Genomic DNA, 18,374 nt, shown 5'->3' with positions numbered 1-18,374 from the left:
GTGATAAGGTTTGTGTCAGAAATGAGACTCACATGATAATATTATATAAATTATGTTGCATAATTGCCTCGGGAACCACACTGTGTTCCCTTTTGACAATCACAATTTCTTCGGTTGGCAGTCGCTTTTCCTGCTATTAACACAACCATCTCATCAGTTTTAACGCTCTTGGCACATTTGGCTGCCAAGGTAAACAACTTTGATTTACTCTTTTTTAGAAGTGGCAATATTGCTGGGTGTAATCATCACATCAAGTTTATTTCTGTTCATTGTACTGTAACCAATAAAAGTAAGAATCCCATGATTCAATGTCTTTGAAAAACGACCAGAATGCACTCCTGTTTCTGTTTTCTATGCTAAATTACTGTTTTTGTATTTGGTGGCTTAGGATTGTCGGTTGCAAAATTATTGAATTGATTGTTTTATGTACATTGTCCACCTTTTGTGCATTGCAATATAAGTCTAATGTTATTCAATCCCAAATTGTCAATAATAAAGAGGCACACCCTTCAGCACAATCCTAGAACTGTTCTTTTCATTTCTTTTTTTACTATCTTCTATGTAGGAGGAATTAAATAATGTCTAGATTTGGGTTTTGGAACGACCTGCAAATGATGAAAACATCACTGTCCTAGTGCTTGGTGTCTGTAGCACTTGCCATAAGATTAAGGGACGTTGTGCTGTAACGTGTCATAATTGCCTGTATGTTTATTAAACTAAAACACACATGAATCTCACCAACCCAAAGAAGCTTAAAAGAGGTAGCTCGGCTGGCTTTTTCCCGTATTTGAATCAACCTGGCAACATTGAAAGGTCATGATTTATTAAAGAGAACAAGCCCATGTGATGCTGATGCCTTTCTTCCATCGGTTACTTAACCTCTTGTCATCTGTTTGATGATTTTGCATAATAACGTTTCAGCCGGTGGTTCCTTGACCCAGGTCCTCAGCAGATGGTAAAGGAAAGAGCTTGCTGAGACGTGCAAGATCTGTTTTGCTTCCCCACTAATACACACTGACATACAACTGCTTGGGCTCTCTTCCATGTTGGCAGCACATGAACTAGAAATGATCTATTTCTGATTATTGGCCCATAAAAAAGAAGATCTGGAAGGATAAGACCAAGAAAGAAAACAGAAAAAAACATCTCACCAACTAACTTAAATGAAGATGTTTCAGTCGATCCCTTTAGCTGTTTATAGCCAGTGGCGGCATGAGTAAGTGGTGGATGGCACTCGGGGTGGCACAGAGACCGTTCACAGCCATCTCATTGTAAGCAGCGTGGTCACATCGAAAATAGAAGATAATGTTTAGTCTTGTGCACTTTGCAAAACATAGAGGCTGTGACCAGAGTTTTGCCTGCAGAGCCTCAAAACAACATCTTATGAAAAAATACTTTTGGCAGGATTTCACAGAGGTGTATGATACAGGTGTTCATCCAAAGCTATACTTACGCCACATGTATCCTATTGGATTTATGTCAAGCTTTGAAAAGAGAGTGGGTAGGATTCAAGGCTAGAAATCTTAGTCCATAAAAAAGAGTGTAAAAACAAGTTATTCTTCCAACTGAATAAGACGGAATAAGGTTCTCTTTGATATTTCCCGTAAATACGTAAAAAAGAGCAGAGGTCATGGTGTCATTAAAGGATATTTTTTGTGACTTTCTTCTTTAAGGGCCAAGTTCGACTGGAGGCCTTTAATTTGAGCCTAGAAAATGTGGAGTGGTAGAGGCAGCTGGCAGAGAGGCGGATGGAGCAGGCTGGAGTCGCAGGGTGTCATGCTGCAGGACGCTCCGCTTACTGTGTCAGTATGTCTGGATTCAGCTGCACCACTGTGGGAAGACTGTGGAGTACATTTGAATCCATGAATCCAGTTGTTTTTGCATAATGTAGAAATTCACTTTGATATATATAAGTATATATATATATATATATATATATATATCATAATTTTTTGGGACTGTGAAGAACAGTGAATATTATTCTGCCATCCTCACATGTGCTTCCATCTTCCTCTGCTGTCGCAGACTCTGACAGACACACACCAGCCCTTAGCAGTCCATTAGGTCAATTGTGCAGATCTGGGATGACAGCTGTTGATGTCACCCTTGGGTCTTTTTAATTTAGAGATTTCCGTTGGGTGAGATGAGTGAGAGCCCCATGAGCCAAGCCACATCGCCACTCAGCCACAGAAGCGGCGCAGAACTAGACATGGACGATTCTGCACTCTGGGTCCTCTGCTCTGCTGGTGTCTGGGTGCTGGTATTGTATGAATACACAGTTGTGTGTTGTGATGTGGACCTGTCCCGCTCTTCTCCTCGTACTCGTGACAGCATGTCTGTGACTCGCAAACATTGCTCCTATCCCTTGAGCTCTTAAATGCTGCCTTTCAGCAGCTTTGAATTTCCTCCCTTTCAGAGGGGATCAAATGTTCCTCACTGAGACTATCTCTCATTCTTTTAGTCCTCCAGGCTTTGGGTGGGAGTGAGCATCGCCCTCCATGTAATTGATTTTGTAGGGTGCCAAAGTTTTTCCTCTTGATATCAACTGTAAGCTGACGCCTGAATCTGAAGAAGAGGGGCTCTAATGTGGAGCAACTGTTTCTGATGGTGTGAACGCAGCTGTAATCTCTCTGTCACTTCAGAAACACTTTCTCACTCACTTTGGTTTAATGTTGTTAAGGCCACCTTATGAGCTCAAATCATCAAAGCACTTAAAGAGTTCAAACGGTTGAAGACAATTTTGTATTATCGGTTTGCTGCTCTGCTTTTTTTTATGTATATATTTTCTCTATGCAATTTCGACATGTGTACATATAGAGAGAATATAGAATATAGCTTTACTGTCTACTGAGGTAGAAATGCATCTTCAGCTCCTTTGAAAACAACATAAGATATAAATAGAAGCAGTAGTACTAGGGATACATTATTTTAAAAAGTTGTTATTTTCTGTAGCTCGTGTGTGCCACCTTCCACTGCATTACAACTGTCCCCAACAGTCGCAACAAGATTTTTTTTAAACAGAATTTGTTGCCTATGGAACCTTCCATAGCAGACCTGGGCATTCACCGAATTATTAAACTTAATTTATTTTTACTGCATGCCTTATTTGATACATCTTTTTTATTATTCTTCATTATTGTAATCACCAAAGCAAGTTCAAAGCACTGACAATGGACCTTTTCTGAGGCAGCCTGTTTTAGTCCGGCCCCTGCAAGTTTTTGATGATGTCTTATACTTTCCTTTTTTCTTAACTTTAGTGTAACACAAGTGTGTCTGCACTTGTGTCCGTTATAATGTAATGATTACATAACATTAAATAATAAAATAATCGATTAAATAACCCATATTTTAAAGTGCTTATAATGATAAGAATTTGAAAAAGCCAATGATCATGCCCTCATCCTTGATTCAAATAGGGCCCTTGAAGAAAAAATAATTGCCCACTCCTGCTATTGAGCTTCCCAGAGTGCAGAAGCTCTAACTGCAAGTTCAGAGGGTGAGAGTGGTCTGACATGATATTCCTAGCCTCAGAGGCCTCTTAGGTCTCTGAGGTCTCCCCATACTCTCAGCATTCAATTTGGCGTTCAATTGGGCATCCAAAGTATTTAAAACTGTTCACAATCTCAACAATCTCACTGTTCTTTGGTTTTGGCCACATTAATTTGAAGCTGACTTGTGTTACACTATGTTTGGAGGGCCTTTGTGTTCTCGAGACCCCTACAGCTGAGGCATTGTTCTGATGCAGGAGACCAATGAGTGCCATGTCCTCTGCCTATTTCACTTTAAAGCTGGTGTCATTCATTTTAAATTAATTTGTGAAAAGACTAAATAACTGACTGAGTACAGAGCCCTGAGGACAGCCAGTTCTCACGGTGAGCTCCTCTGATGTGCTGCTCCTGACACACCCTCTGTAGCAAAGGAACTTGCTAATCCATAAAATTTGAAGAGAATATGTATTTTCATAGAATACTGTTTACCATTAGCAAGGGCCACACCACCACAAAGATGTACAAATACAAATAATGCTGAAAGAAAAGTGTTAATGCTGACTGAGGCTGTATATGTTAACTACATTTATACCAAACTAACCAATTATTTTGTGTCTTCCAGTACCATCCTCTGTCTCTGTGCAACACCAGTGAGGATGAGCGCCAGGACAGCGACTTCATTACCATTGTCAAACTGGAGCGTAGGGTCCCGCGCTGCCTGCCTCTGCTCGATAAGGTAGGTGTCCCATGCTGTACACATCTCAGTGTGACCTTTACACTGCCCACCGACAGATAAACCCGGCTGCTGTCTTGTCCGGCCCCTCTTCCGCTGCTGAATTTGGACTTTTAAGTGGAGATGGAAGTATTTGACAGGTGCTTGACGTTTTGTTCAGTGAGCTTTCAGGACGTGAGGGGCCGTAGCTGTCATTGGTCCCACCCCAGCTAGTCAGAACCAGACATTTCTCTTTTGCTCCCCTCTAATGTGAAATCATGTCCATAGCGTCCACTCGCAGCAGCCAATGTATGTCTTACAATTGACCCCAATCCCTAACTGTTCTAGCACACACACTAGCGTGATTTAGAAATTGCCCCTATTTTTTCAGACTTTTTCAAGTGGTGGCAAATTAGCAGGCATGGGTATAGTTAGACGACCGGCTTTTTTAGTCTGTTTTCTTTTCCCCTAATTTAAAGCCATGTTGAGGAGTCGCCCGCCATGACGACCGTGCTCGGACAAATTCCCACACATTAGCCCTTGTTCCTTTCTTCTCCTGCTGGTCCTCTGTCGTCAGTGGGAAGTGCAGCGACTGGGGCAGTATGAGGGCGAGAGGGGGCGTCTGTTTTGATTAAAGTCTTAATGGCAACACAGTGTTATCCCATAAACAGAACACGGCAGTAGCACCGTGGAACAAAGAAAGCTGTTTCCGGCTCCATCCAGGGCTGTTGGATGTTGTCTGTCACAGAGCTGCTTTCCCCTCACTCTACGCTTTGTTTTCCCTTTGTTAGTATGTTAGTGAGGCTTTTATTATTATATATATTGTTATTTGTTATCTTTTTAATACATACATGGACTGAATTAGTTTGGGCCAATTTTATTTGGCATTTTTTTATTGATGATTATGCGATAAATGATCTGCATAGTTCTTTTCAGGTCAAACTCAAACGAATTGCATTGGAAACACATGAGCTCATTGGTCATTTATTATTTACAGATTGACAGTGTTTAAGCTTTTCACGTTCATGTTGTTATTTTTTTATTTACACTTAAAACACAGAGCATAGAACACAACACAAAGAGAGAGAGAGAGAAAAAACAAAAAAAACACATAACACAAGACATCCAGTGAAATTACAGCCCATTTAGTCCACCAGTTAGTCCAGTTCTCCGATGACGGCAAAACATAAATTAACAAAAACTTGTGAGACCACGCACCTTGTTTATATCACGGTAAAATCTCCTTTCGTCTCATTACTGTCTTGTGGGAAATGTGTCTCATCCCATCCCCTACTGGCCAGGAATGCACAGGGGAGACTTTGAGACTTTGACTATGTACAGTATATTTGCTAGTAATGATTCATTTTGATTTTAATTTGAAATGAACTGATCTTATTGAGTTGGAAAGACGCTGGGAGAGTAAGTCGTGTTGTTTGGAAAGTATGTGCCTCAATAAACTGCTTTAAAGCCACCTGCAGCCTCACTTCCTCGGAGCCTATCAAAGCTCCGGGACACGCTGGATTTATTGAGGGGATTCGAGGCGCAGCTGTTGTTGAGTGGGGTCCACGTTTCGGCCCGTTTGAACCGACATGGTTTGGATGTGCGGCATTGGGCTCTCCTCTGGCCTGCACTTGTTTACTCTGCGTCTGTGCCCGTGTCCCCGCTCCACTGATCTATAGATACTCCGACAGCCGCAGAGGGTTCATGTTGCACCACACACACTCAGAATAGACCTTAAAACAAACAAAGCACACTGGGAAACCTTGAAGCATAAGGTTTCATTGTTGTTTTTTGTTTTTATTTCGGAGTTCTGTATCGTGATGGCGAGGGATGTGTCAGATTCCTGTCTTGATTTGCAGTGATTGCCAGTCTCACATTATCTCTGATGGCTAAGAAAAGGTCTTTGTTTCCTTGCTGCTCTTTGAAACTTTGTCTTCGCATAGCACAGCCTTTGCAAATCAGTATATATACATACATATATATATATTTAGACAATAAAATAATAATTCTAGCACTTAGTAGCACTTTCTTGTATCATTATGCAAACTAGCTGCCCATAGACTAAAATGTGCTAAGGATAATGTCAAACTACAATATCAAATATCAAATTATTTATATGCCTATCTACATTATCATATCCATCCTATCTATCTATCAAGACTATTACTAACAGTATAACTAAACAAATATATTTTTTCTACTGATAGTAATATTTTTAACTATTTGTATCACTAGTAGACTTGTCGGTCTTCAGTGGTTTATTCATCAGTTGATGGAGTCCTTATTGAGATATTGAGAAGGATTTACTGTGAATGCAGAAAGTAGAAGACTTGGAATGCCTAGAATCAATTCCCTCTCATCTGGACTCCAGACCAACTTCAGTCCTTCCCCGTCAAAATATTTGGTTTTGCCGGCCACAATGTCTCCCTCTCATTCTCTGTCACAAACCTGGGAGTCTCTTTGGACCCCAACCTCTCCATTGAAATTCAAATCCCAAAAATACATCCCCTTATCATCCCCAATTTCTGCTCCTCACTTTCCCTGTTCGATGCTGAGGATCTGGTCCACGCTTTGTCCTCCAGGCTGGACTATTGTAATGCACTCCTCTTCGGGATCTCTGTCAGGACTCTACAAAAGCCTCAATCCAGAACTGTGCTGCCAGAATCCTGATGAGGGTGTGCAAAACCCAACATATCACCCTCATTCTCCAAAACCTTCATTGCCTTCCTGCTAGGTTCAGTGTAGAATACAAGATCTGCCTCCTAAGTCTACAGCGGCGCACCAGTGTACCTCAAAGAACTACTGACACCACAAACATACTTCTCAAGACTTCTCCGCTCCACGACAGCCTCCTGCTCCAGGTCCCCAAAATAAAGCCCCACCCTCTGAGGACAAAGCCTTTCAGGCAGATGTACCACACCTGTGGAACGACGTGCCCATCCACCTGAGGGTGCCACAGGCTGTTGATGTGCAGCCAGCCGCAAGGTCGAGTGTTCGAATCCGGCTCCATCCATGTTCCTTCCCTCTCTCATCCCCATTTCATGCTGTACTGTCATGTCTAAAGCCTACAGGTGTGTTATACTGTGTGATTTTAACTGAGAGTAGCACTTTGATATTTGATTCATTTGTAAAGTGTAAAACAAAATCCATTAGTATTTCATGATTATAGCTAGTTTAAGGTTTGGGAGTAAATTGTGAATTTTATCTTCCTTGTAACTGGTACTTGCTAGTTTTCTGTATAAATATTTGTTAATGTTTAAACTCCTGTGATCTTGTGGTGTTTTCGGTCATTATGAGTCAGATAAGGGGTCAGATTTTGAGATATTTTACTAGCGCAACATATCACCCTATTTTAGTCAACTAATCAATGAACTGAGCATGTCTTTACAGCCCTAATCACCAGATATAATTTAAAATTCTGTTTGTACATAGCATGGACACAGAACAGGCTTTAAATAGGACTTATATCAAATGTAAAATAAAAAGCAAACTTTTAATGCACTCAATTTTGATGATATGCACTTATTTTTTACAACTATACCTAAACATCTACAGTACTAAAAGGCCCTTATAGTCAAATTATATTTTTTGTCAATTGTGACTCGTTTGTCCTGGTATTTGTTGAAGTCCCCTTTTCAGATGGAATGTGAGAGCTAGAAACAAGTGGAGCCTACAGCAGACATTTTTATTTCAAATTCCATCATCTGTCATTGAGTATAGATAGAACTTGTGATCAAACATCAAAAACTTGACTTTGTTGACACGCGTATCAAACGCCCATAGAGATACATTTGCCAAGATAATGTAAAAAAGTTTTTAAAAAGAACCGTGGAACAACCTGCTAAGCTGCTGGGTCACTACTGGTAAAAGCATCTCAAATACTTTTGAATGAAGCCTCAAGCGGCTTTCACACAAGGGATGTGGTAGATCTCCCACAGTCAAACTGCACCAAAAAGGAAAGCTTTCAAAGAACGGGAGCCCCTGTCTGAACTTGTTGACTCCAGAGAAAGCCTTGTGTATTGATTCAGCTCCTCTGAGATAAAATGAGTTTGGCTTTACTGAACGCAAATCCTATTTCCCCAAACACGGTTTGAATGTGAGTTATTGTGAGGAGCCAGCCTTGAGATTAAGGGGAACCTCCTTTAACACCGGTCTCTAATCTAATTGTCAAAAATGTATATAAATCTATTCGTTCTGTCATCTGTACTGACAGTTGTGTCTCCATAAACTGAACTAACATGCTATTTGGTACATAAAACAGCAGAGGAGAATCCGACCGATAGTCGAACCTCGGATTCAGGAGGAGCAGAGTGGTTTTCGTCCCGGTCGTGGAACACTGGACCAGCTCTATACCCTCCATCGGGTGCTCGAGGGCTCATGGGAGTTTGCCCAACCAGTCCACATGTGCTTTGTGGATCTGGAGAAGGCTTTCGACCGTGTCCCTCGGGGTGTCCTTTGGGGGGTGCTCCGGGAGTACGGGGTCCGGGGCCCTTTGCTCAGGGCTGTCCGGTCCCTGTATGACCGGAGCAGGAGCTGTGTTCGCATTGCCGGCAGTAAGTCAGACCTGTTCCCAGTGCATGTTGGACTCCGCCAGGGCTGCCCTTTGTCACCGGTTCTGTTCATAATTTTTATGGACAGAATTTCTAGGCGCAGTCAGGGGTCGGAGGGTGTTCGGTTTGGGGACCACAGGATCTCATCTCTGCTGTTTGCAGACGATGTTGTCCTGATGGCTCCATCAAACCCGGACCTGCAACATGCACTGGGACGGTTTGCAGCCGAGTGTGAAGCGGCTGGGATGAGAATCAGCACCTCCAAATCCGAGGCCATGGTTCTCGACCGGAAAAAGGTGGCTTGCCCTCTCCAGGTGGGTGGGGTGTCCTTGCCCCAAGTGGAGGAGTTCAAGTATCTCTGGGTCTTGTTCACGAGTGAGGGAAGGATGGAGCGTGAGATCGACAGGCGGATCGGTGCAGCGGCTGCAGTGATGCAGTCGCTGCATCGGACCGTTGTGGTAAAGAGGGAGCTGAGCCGAAAGGCAAAGCTCTCTATTTACCGGTCGGTCTACGTTCCTACCCTCACCTATGGTCATGAGCTTTGGGTAGTGACCGAAAGAACAAGATCGCGGATACAAGCGGTCGAAATGAGTTTCCTCCGCCGTGTGGCTGGGCGCTCCCTTAGAGATAAGGTGAGGAGCTCGGCCACACGGGGGGAGCTCAGAGTAGATCCGCTGCTCCTCCACGTCGAGAGGAGCCAGCTGAGGTGGCTCGGGCATCTGTTTCGGATGCCTCCTGGGCGCCTCCCTCGGGAGGTGTTTCAGGCATGTCCCACCGGGAAGAGGCCCCGGGGAAGACCCAGGACACGCTGGAGAGACTATGTCTCTCGGCTGGCCTGGGAACGCCTCGGGATCCCCCCGGAGGAGTTAGAGGAAGTGTCTGGGGAGAAGGAAGTCTGGGAGTCCCTGCTCAGACTGCTGCCCCCGCGACCCGGCCCCGGATAAAGCGGCAGAAGATGGATGGATGGATGGAAACAGCACAATGTAAGCATGTCCGAGACCTTGGGATGAAACCAACAGCTTGGGAAGGGAAATGTCACAACGTGGAGTCTGCTGCTTGGGCAAATATAAATATCCCACAATGCTAGTCACGCTAACAACATAACCAACAAACCATAATCATAACCATAATCATACACATGATCAGTGGCAGCTGGTCCATTAAGGGCGATAGACCGACGCCCCTCCTGTCAATCAGCCAATTATAAAAAATGGTATTCCACAATATTTTTGTCCAAACACGATTTAATTTGTTCAGAATTATGTTACATCATGATTAGTTTATGATACTTTGTCTGCAGATGTCTCTTTGTGTCTCTTTTCAACGTACGGTGTGGGCTGTTGGAAAATCGCCCCTGAGCCTCATAAAAAGCAATGGGAATATTCAGCCAATCAAATCTCAAGAAAAATGACTTACTCGCTATGAGAAAAGCCACAGTGAAACTTTCTCAACTCGGCGATTTGCTTCATCGCCCATTTAAGCGTAGCATTTACGCCACAGATCTGTTCACGACACGGAGCCCCGCTGTTTACTCTGGGGAGACAGCGCAGCAGGTGCGCGAAGACGTGATCCTGGCGACATCAGGGAAAGTGACAAAAGTGTTCAAAAGTACATCCAGAACAATTCCGAATGAACTCCTCGACTGTTTGCTGGTTGTGAATTAAAAACGATATTCGTGATGAAGTGAAAGCGGTTTGTTACTGTAAAGCAAATCCTTCACAGCTCTGATCTCATGTGATTCCTTGATAGTTTTACAGTTATAGCTTAACTTTGGCAGAAGGAACTTGAAAACAAGGAAAGCCCTGTGAAGTGTCATAAATCTTTTTGTTCACGACAATGTTTTTTGTGTCTGGAGGCTTCTGCTCTTTTGGAAGCTGCATCCAATGACTTTAGTACATCAGAGACAAGTTAAAATGGCAGAACATCTGGAAAAGGGTTTTTTTAGCTTTGACTCAATGCAAAAAGCAGCAAGTACACAATGGACATTTTGGAAAATCCTTAAAGATCACTGTTTGAAGATCACTGATTTTGTTCCTATTATTATTCCTCAATGTAAGACAGTCCTGGCCCTCAAAGACATTTAACAATTGGTCAAACTGAATGTCCATATTTGTACTACATCCTACAAATTAACACCTGTCACTGTGTTTTTCGACTTCCCACTCAACAGGTCACTTAGTTAAAACCTTGTGAGGCGTTCAGGGACACTTGTGAATTTCAGTTTTCAGTTTTTCAGTTCCGCTCTGGGTCAGGTCTTTTCTTCCTGTTATTCCAGAGATCGAATGTCTTCAATGTCTTGACAGATTGGTTTACATTTCTTTGATCTGTGCTTGAAGCGTCTGCAGTAAAAGTTGACCGGGCTTTCAGGTCACCATTTTTGTATTCTCACATCCTGTATAGAATAGTAATCTGTTGTCAATATGAGTGTTATTCTGTTTAATGTTCAAACACATACGCTTTTAACCACGCACTCCAATTGGTCAGTTTCTGTTATGTCCTGAGTGAGTAAGAGGTAGATTTAATCAACCGCAGTAAAGTGTGAATCCTTAGGAGGAGCAGATGGCTCGAGTTACCTCTTAATGTATAGATAATGGTGCATTCACGATACACTTTTGATTAGAATTAGAATTAGTTTTCCTGGCTGGTTCAGTTCATTTGTGCACAGCGCCTCTACAGGTGATGGGAAGAGGGGCCTTTCTGCACAGAGGAAGATACTTGTTGCAACTTTGGTTCCCAACTTTACCAAGTCTGCTTGAATTGGTTTTGTGAATGCGACACAAAAGATGCTAACTGCCTGAATTGTGTGAAAAACCTAAATTGCAATCTAAGCTCTAAAACATTGTGATATGATTGATTGATTGATTGATTGATTGATTGACTTGCATATTGCTCACCCCTAACTACTGTGAATAAAACCTTCTCCTCATAACCAAATGGACAGTTTGAAAACGGCTTTGTAGTCTATTTTGAACTGTTTAGATCGGCATCTCTGTGTAAAATAATACAACTGGAAGGAGGGGCACAATTAATGACTGCGCCCAAGGCTACTTCCGGAATAAGGTGAATGGAGTAGATATTATAATGACTTCACCATTTAAGCAGCAGTGTCTTTGATTAAGATATGTGCCCTTTTGTTGACCCTATTTTAATGTAGATTCAGATTCAGTTGTAGTCATCTGGACTCTGTTGTTGTTGGGGTTTTTTAACGATACGTTTCGACACTCATCCGAGAGTCATTCTCAATCTGGGGGAAAAAGAGTCCAAATGACCGCAACTGAATCTGTTTCTACAATGGAACACTCCACGACGAATGAGGGACTACACCGACGCCCTATTTTAATGTATCAATATTTTTTATTTTTGTCATTGCAGTAATATTAGGATTAACAGATTAACAGAATTGTTATTGATTTTATTATTTCTGCATTTGACCCTCTTATAGATTTATAAATAATTAGATTTTGCAAAAAATTATTAATTTATTTGAAATTGTATGTTTTTGTTTTTTGTGTTTATGTTTTTCAGTACAATTCCGCAGCTAGTCACCAGGGGCCCTTAATTTTACGTAGCATGTATGATAGATGTAAAGGGTTGACAAGTGAATGGAAAAGTTGTGAGAGGAGTGTACTTTTCCCAAACGTCCTGAACCCAGAGGTAACAGCCACCCCACTCTACCCTTCCATCACTTGGACATGGCCCAACTCTTCTTTCCTTTCTCCTTTCCTTTTCTGCTAATGTTAGGCTCAGCTTTAGTGAGGTAGACACGTACAATGACACGAGGCAGCTTTCAGTGCCTCGTGTCATTGTACAGATAAGTAAGAAGTCCAGACAGTTAAGGACTTCATTATTTGTCATTACAGTGTAGTAGACTCATGGTGTTTTAGTTAAGAGATTAATATCATTCCTTAACAAGTTTATTGTTCAAATTTGGCTTCTTGAGTAAATGCCATTGATGCTCATGGACGATTCTTGCCCAGGAAAACCCGGTCATCAGTCTTCTGCTGTCATCAGACTCGTCACAGACTGAGACACAGCCCCATGAGGCAGACAGGGAGACATTCTAGTACAAACCAACCACTGCAGCCACCTTAAAGCTCCCTTTGCCACTGAAAGGCTGTGGAGCTTCAGGCCATTGTGATTGTAGTCTGGTGTGAGGGAATCCCCGGCCCAGTTTAATGAAAGACTCTGCCCACTTTGTATTGGATTAATGCCACTTTCATCTTTCATGTTGTTTGAGTTTCAGTTCAGCATGAATCATAGAAAACAGCCCTTACACAAATTAACCGTGCACACACTTGAAATACATATACATATGTATATATCTCATGAGTTGATTAACAATGTAGTTTGACTGTATTTACTTACTTAGGATTAGACTTTTTCAAACTTTCTGAGACATTTAAAAAATATTCCCCCAAAGGTTAAATGACTACCGGAAAATGTAAATTTCCCATATTTATTTCAGAGAAAAACACAGAGATTTGATGTTACATGTCCCAAATATGCCGGGCTGTACATTAAGAGCATGATGTCATCATCACACCATGTGGACATGCAGAGTGAGAGTGCAGAGTCCAGGACATGTGAGCGGCAGTAGCTCAGTGGTAAAGTGCTCGTCTTCTGAAGACAGAAACATCCTTGGTAGAGCAGTCAGATCCACAAACCGACAGGTTGGCAATGCAATGGCAGCTGCCTCAGATGAATACTGCTGTTGTGTCTTTGGGCAAGACACATAAATGGTCACATTTGTCTGCGTACACTGCTGAACGTGCGAATGTGAGAATGGGTGAATGGTTCCTTGATGTAAAGTGCCTTGAGTGCCTTGGTAGAAAAGCACTACATAAATGTGACTATTTACACTGTAGATTTTACAGTATGAGCTATTTTGGACTATATGGGTTAGACACTTGAGGGTCATCCCTTTTTTTTCAGCATTCTGTGGGTGCTTGCGTCACTATTCCATAATGTATCCATACAATTAGGCAGCTTTTCACCAAATTGAAAGTGGAAATACAGTCTTGTACATTGTGAACAAGAAATACAAAAAAAAATGGTTACAACTGCAAGTGTCAGGCACAAGTTTGTGTTAGACTTTAACCAGTATTGAGATTGCAAGTCTTAGCGCCCAGGGAGGAGCACACATTTATATGGCACAGGTAATCTACAATGACCTGTTGAAAGTTGAAACAGGATACACAACAACTTGTAACTACTTGTTTTGTCAGTGTTTTAGAGAAGAGTCTGTGGCCGTTGGGGAGATAGTTCCAGTTCCAGTACCTTCATTTGTAGCTGCAGTAAATGAAGAATTGATTTTCAGGGCCTCAACTGGTACAGATTGTGTAGTCAACACTGCTGCAGGCAAGATCTAGAAACCTTCTCCTCAGAGATTTCACCTGCAAACAGAAAAACTTCTTTCAGTGGTAGAGAATGTTTCATTTTATAATGTACAATGATTAGAAGTAAGTCGAATTCATTGCAAAATGTACCCATGTGTATTAATATTTTTGGTCCAAATCATACACAATGTCCTTGTACCGTGCATCGGGTTGTGTCCTTAGAGATGACAAACTAACCTGTCAATCATTTGCATATTCCCGCTCTGCTCTGATTAGAGATAAACATGAAAGCACCCTACTTACATTCCTCCTTTTTCAAAAATGCACTAAAAGTTCTGTCAGGCGTTTAAGTAAGCACATGTAACCTGCACTGACAGTTTAATAATAATCAGTCATGCTTAAATACCCTTTAACCCATGCATGACTCTTTGATGTGCAAGCCTCATGGGTCAGAGGTGGGCAGAACGAGGGGTCACGAACTCAGGACATGTCACCTTGAACTGGCATTGTTGTCATCACCTCCACCAGTGATCTGTGAGGGATTGGCAGAGCCTGTTACCACTCTAAAGTACTATGCGTGCCTCTCCTGCAATTAATTCTGGGATACGGTATTTGGAAGTATGGCACGCCCCAGCTGTGGCTTCTGCTCTCATACACATGTCTTGTCCTTGCCTCTCTTCCAGCGTTGCTAAGCTAAACATTGCTCTGCACGTACATAGAGGTTTTCAGATCGCTGTGCTCTTTTCCCAGCTACTAGCGATTAGCAGCTTGTTACTCCAGTCTTCTCACTCTTCTGCGCTTCCTTCTTTCTGGCTCCTCACTCCTCGATCTGGCACATGCGGAGGGACTCCGCCTGCAGAAGATAGATTCATCTGGGATTGGAGCGTGTCAACAGTGCCACCACAAAACTTTTGAACACAAACAGTGAGATGGAAAATAGACTTTTCTGGAACGTCACCTGAGTGTGCGCATCTGAGGATCGCCAAGAATGTCATCATCAGCTCACTAATGTTTAAACCACCCTCACATGTATCCTACACACATCTGGGGATGAAAGAAAGCGCTGGATATCGCACGCATTACCTTTTCAAACTTGATTTTTGATACTAATGAATACACTGTATTATACACTGTATTCCAGCTACTGCTTTCGATACCACAACTGTCTTTTATTATTTATTATTTATTTACTATGAATACAAATGAGTTACAATCATTTTTCCTCAGTTGTAGATCATTTGCAAGTAACTTGGAGTTATTTTTAGTTGATATCATTGCAAAAAGTAATAGTAGAGTAATGCTAAAACCTGTTAGACTTTTCACGCCGCGAAACTAAAAGTAGTAGTAAAAGAAAAAAGCGAAGAACACAAATATCAAATAATGTTTATGTCAGAATTGATGGACAGAAGTATCAATACTCATGACAGTGATGTGCCTTCACTGTGGTGAAGAAAGCCTGTCAGATGTTTGCTTTCCCTTCACAGCTGCACTGACACATCCTGCTGCAGCGTCATTGGCCAGGGCTGTTTATCTCCTCCCAGTGGCACCTCAGCACTGGCCGCATATCTCAGTGTTTGAAAGTGTTTGTGTTCCAAGGCGTCGCTACTACAGGCGCTTGTGTCACTTCAAAGGCAGCGCGCTGGGGTCAGGGTTTCATCAGGTTGTCGCCACATCTTGGCACAGCGGATCAGAGAGCGCGAAGAGGGGAAAAAGAGAGGGGGTCCTAAAAATAGCCCCATATGACATGCTCATAAACAGACACAGGCCAGATGATGTAGGCTGCTGCCAAATTGCTGTTATTAAAATACCTCCATCACAGGGTTTGAGAGACGCCTCCAGAGCGAGGAGAGGGCTTAAGTGGACAGGGGTCAACACTGGTCAATCCCTCCTAAATGACTTATTAGCAAATCAGTAACACAAGGATTTGATGTCATTAGTGTTTTTTTGTTTGTTATGTTTTTTCCTTACTTAAACTTAAAGTCTATGACAGGTTCTCTTGTTTTTCTAATTATGACTTAGTGTGGTGGGATAGCACCTGTGGTAAATATGGATCATTGTTTTACCTCTTTAAAAGTGCAGTTTGTGAAGTTCAGTAGGAGTTCTAAAACGATTTCATCAATATGCGACGTACCAATGAAATTACTGCGACAGTTTACACACAACTGACACATTTCACATTTTAAGTGACCATTCAACAAAATAAAGTTCTTAAAAGGGTATTATCATTTGACAAATCATAACTGTAAATTTATGTGTGTTTAAGACTTTGTTTACAGTATGGTTGCTGAGTAACAGGAACTAACTACCGCCCGGTATATCATATTTGCTGGCCAATTATGGATGCTCGTCAAACTGGGTATTTATCTACAGCAACTTTAAGGTCCGCTATGATTTTTCTTCTCCACCGAGATGTTACTGTTTTACATTTATTTATATATATTATAATGCCAATAAAAACACCTCTACTTAAATACATGCAATACAGGTCAGTTTAATGCTATACTGCGGAACATTCCAGGGAACGTGTAGACGACTGGTTACCAGTGAGACACATCAAGGAGATGAGAGTGGTCTACTTCTCTCAAGAAAAGTGGGTGGGCAAATGCAACATTACCTTGTCACACCCATGGATATTTGCAATAGTTCAGACATTAAGTTGTTAATTTAATTGATTTAATTATGAGTTTTAATTGATTTAATGATGCAGTTATGTTACTGCTACTGTTTCAAAAATATGGAAATCAGGTTTTTATTAAATATCCATAAACAACAATAATAATTTGAGTTTTCTAATGCTGTTCATAATGCTGAAGATATCAGCATAGATAGTTTGAGAACATCTGACTAATTCAGACAGAGTGCAGGAAGTTGTGAGAATAAATGCTGCTCATTGACATTTGCAAAACATCAACGCATCACCAACAAAATTGAAGTGCATCCGCCTGCCCGTCCGTGGGAAGTCGGATCTCTCCTTCACTGTGGAACTCCTCGAGGTTTCTACTTCACCCAAAGAGGTTTTATAGTTTTTACTTGCAGAGAAGGAGGGTCTAAGGACAGGCAATGCTGAGACATGTGCTAATTTCCTATGAACATTGTTTAATCTGCAAATTTCTGTTCTGTTGTGATTTCGTGCGTTACAGAAATAAATTGAATTGAATTGAATTGAATTGACTGCCTGTGAAGTTGCGTTGAAAGACAAGCCACATTCACACGAGTTTGCAGAACCTCCAGCAAGTGCAGCTGGATCACACCCAAACAACACACCAACCTTTAGCCGGGAGCAAAACAATTACACCAAAATAGCTCAACCGCAATTTCTTTTTTTAGGTTTGGTTCTTTTTTGTTGTGAGACATTAGTCCCAACATGTAGGTGGTCCAGTGATTTGTGGCGTTTGAATTCCACATCTTTCAAATCTACTCTATTGGTGGTTAATGTAGGGACTTGCTGTGCTAAGATATGTTTTCCACGCGGGCAGGATCATGTGATAAGTGTGTAATCGCCCTCCAGTTACAACTGTTCTTGTATCTCTGCCTCTCCCAGATGAATGCGCCGCTCATAGGGCACTAAGTTATTATTACTGCTGTATTAGGCTCTTGATCTTTCAGGAGTTTTCAACCAAGTTTTGGATGTTTTTTTCACCGGGCGGCTCGTCAAAATAGCTTCGCAGATGGGGATCGGGCTCTGTCTTGTCCTGGCTGAGGAAGAAGCCTAGAGCTGTATAGGAAAAGCTGAGAACTCATGGACCTACCAGATCAAAGAATTAGCAGCATGCTGTCTTTGTCAATGAGTCTGGTTTGACTCTTGTGGAAAAAGCAGTAGAAAAGGTTTATAAAAAGAAATGGTGTTTAAGATAGAAGGTGTCTTTTCAGTGAAACAAACAAATACTCTGGCGTAATTGGAGTGAAATCAAAAGTAAAGCCGGATTAATGATGTGATTGAGACATTAGAGGATCTCTTCAGTTAAAACTTCCCAAATAGAAAGAAAATATTTGAAGTAAGGCTGGGCAGTAGGCTCATTCCTGTTCTAGTCATCGTGGACGTAGTTCTCTGCAAGTCCAGGTTTAATTTCAGGTTTAGACTTGCATTAGTCCCAATTTTGATGTGGTGAATCTGCCAGTGCGGATGCATGGTGAAAATCTCATTTTGATCTTATACTTATACTAGATGATATGCTTTATTGGTGATAACGGCATGTTATGATTCACTGTTTCCTGTTTAAAATGGCTCAATCGCAGCCTCTTTTCTGCTCCAACTCCTCTTATTGTCAGCTTCTGTCATGCTATGCCA

At 41.8% G+C, this 18,374-nt stretch overlaps 1 protein-coding gene across 1 annotated transcript in view; it reads left to right on the top strand.

The window, feature by feature from the left end:
- Positions 1 to 18,374, top strand: part of rnf43 (ring finger protein 43) — a 70,073-nt gene that overhangs the window by 34,340 nt on the left and 17,359 nt on the right. The window contains exon 2 of the mRNA XM_072446673.1: positions 4,111 to 4,224. Coding sequence (XP_072302774.1) covers positions 4,111 to 4,224 — 114 coding nt within the window. The remainder of the gene's footprint in view (positions 1 to 4,110; positions 4,225 to 18,374) is intronic.

The sequence above is a fragment of the Eucyclogobius newberryi genome, unplaced genomic scaffold (genome assembly GCF_026437365.1).
Source record: "Eucyclogobius newberryi isolate DKJ021-1_F unplaced genomic scaffold, fEucNew1.0.hap1 SCAF_15, whole genome shotgun sequence".
Lineage (NCBI taxonomy): Eukaryota > Metazoa > Chordata > Actinopteri > Gobiiformes > Gobiidae > Eucyclogobius > Eucyclogobius newberryi.
This window is presented reverse-complemented; position numbering and strand designations above follow the sequence as displayed.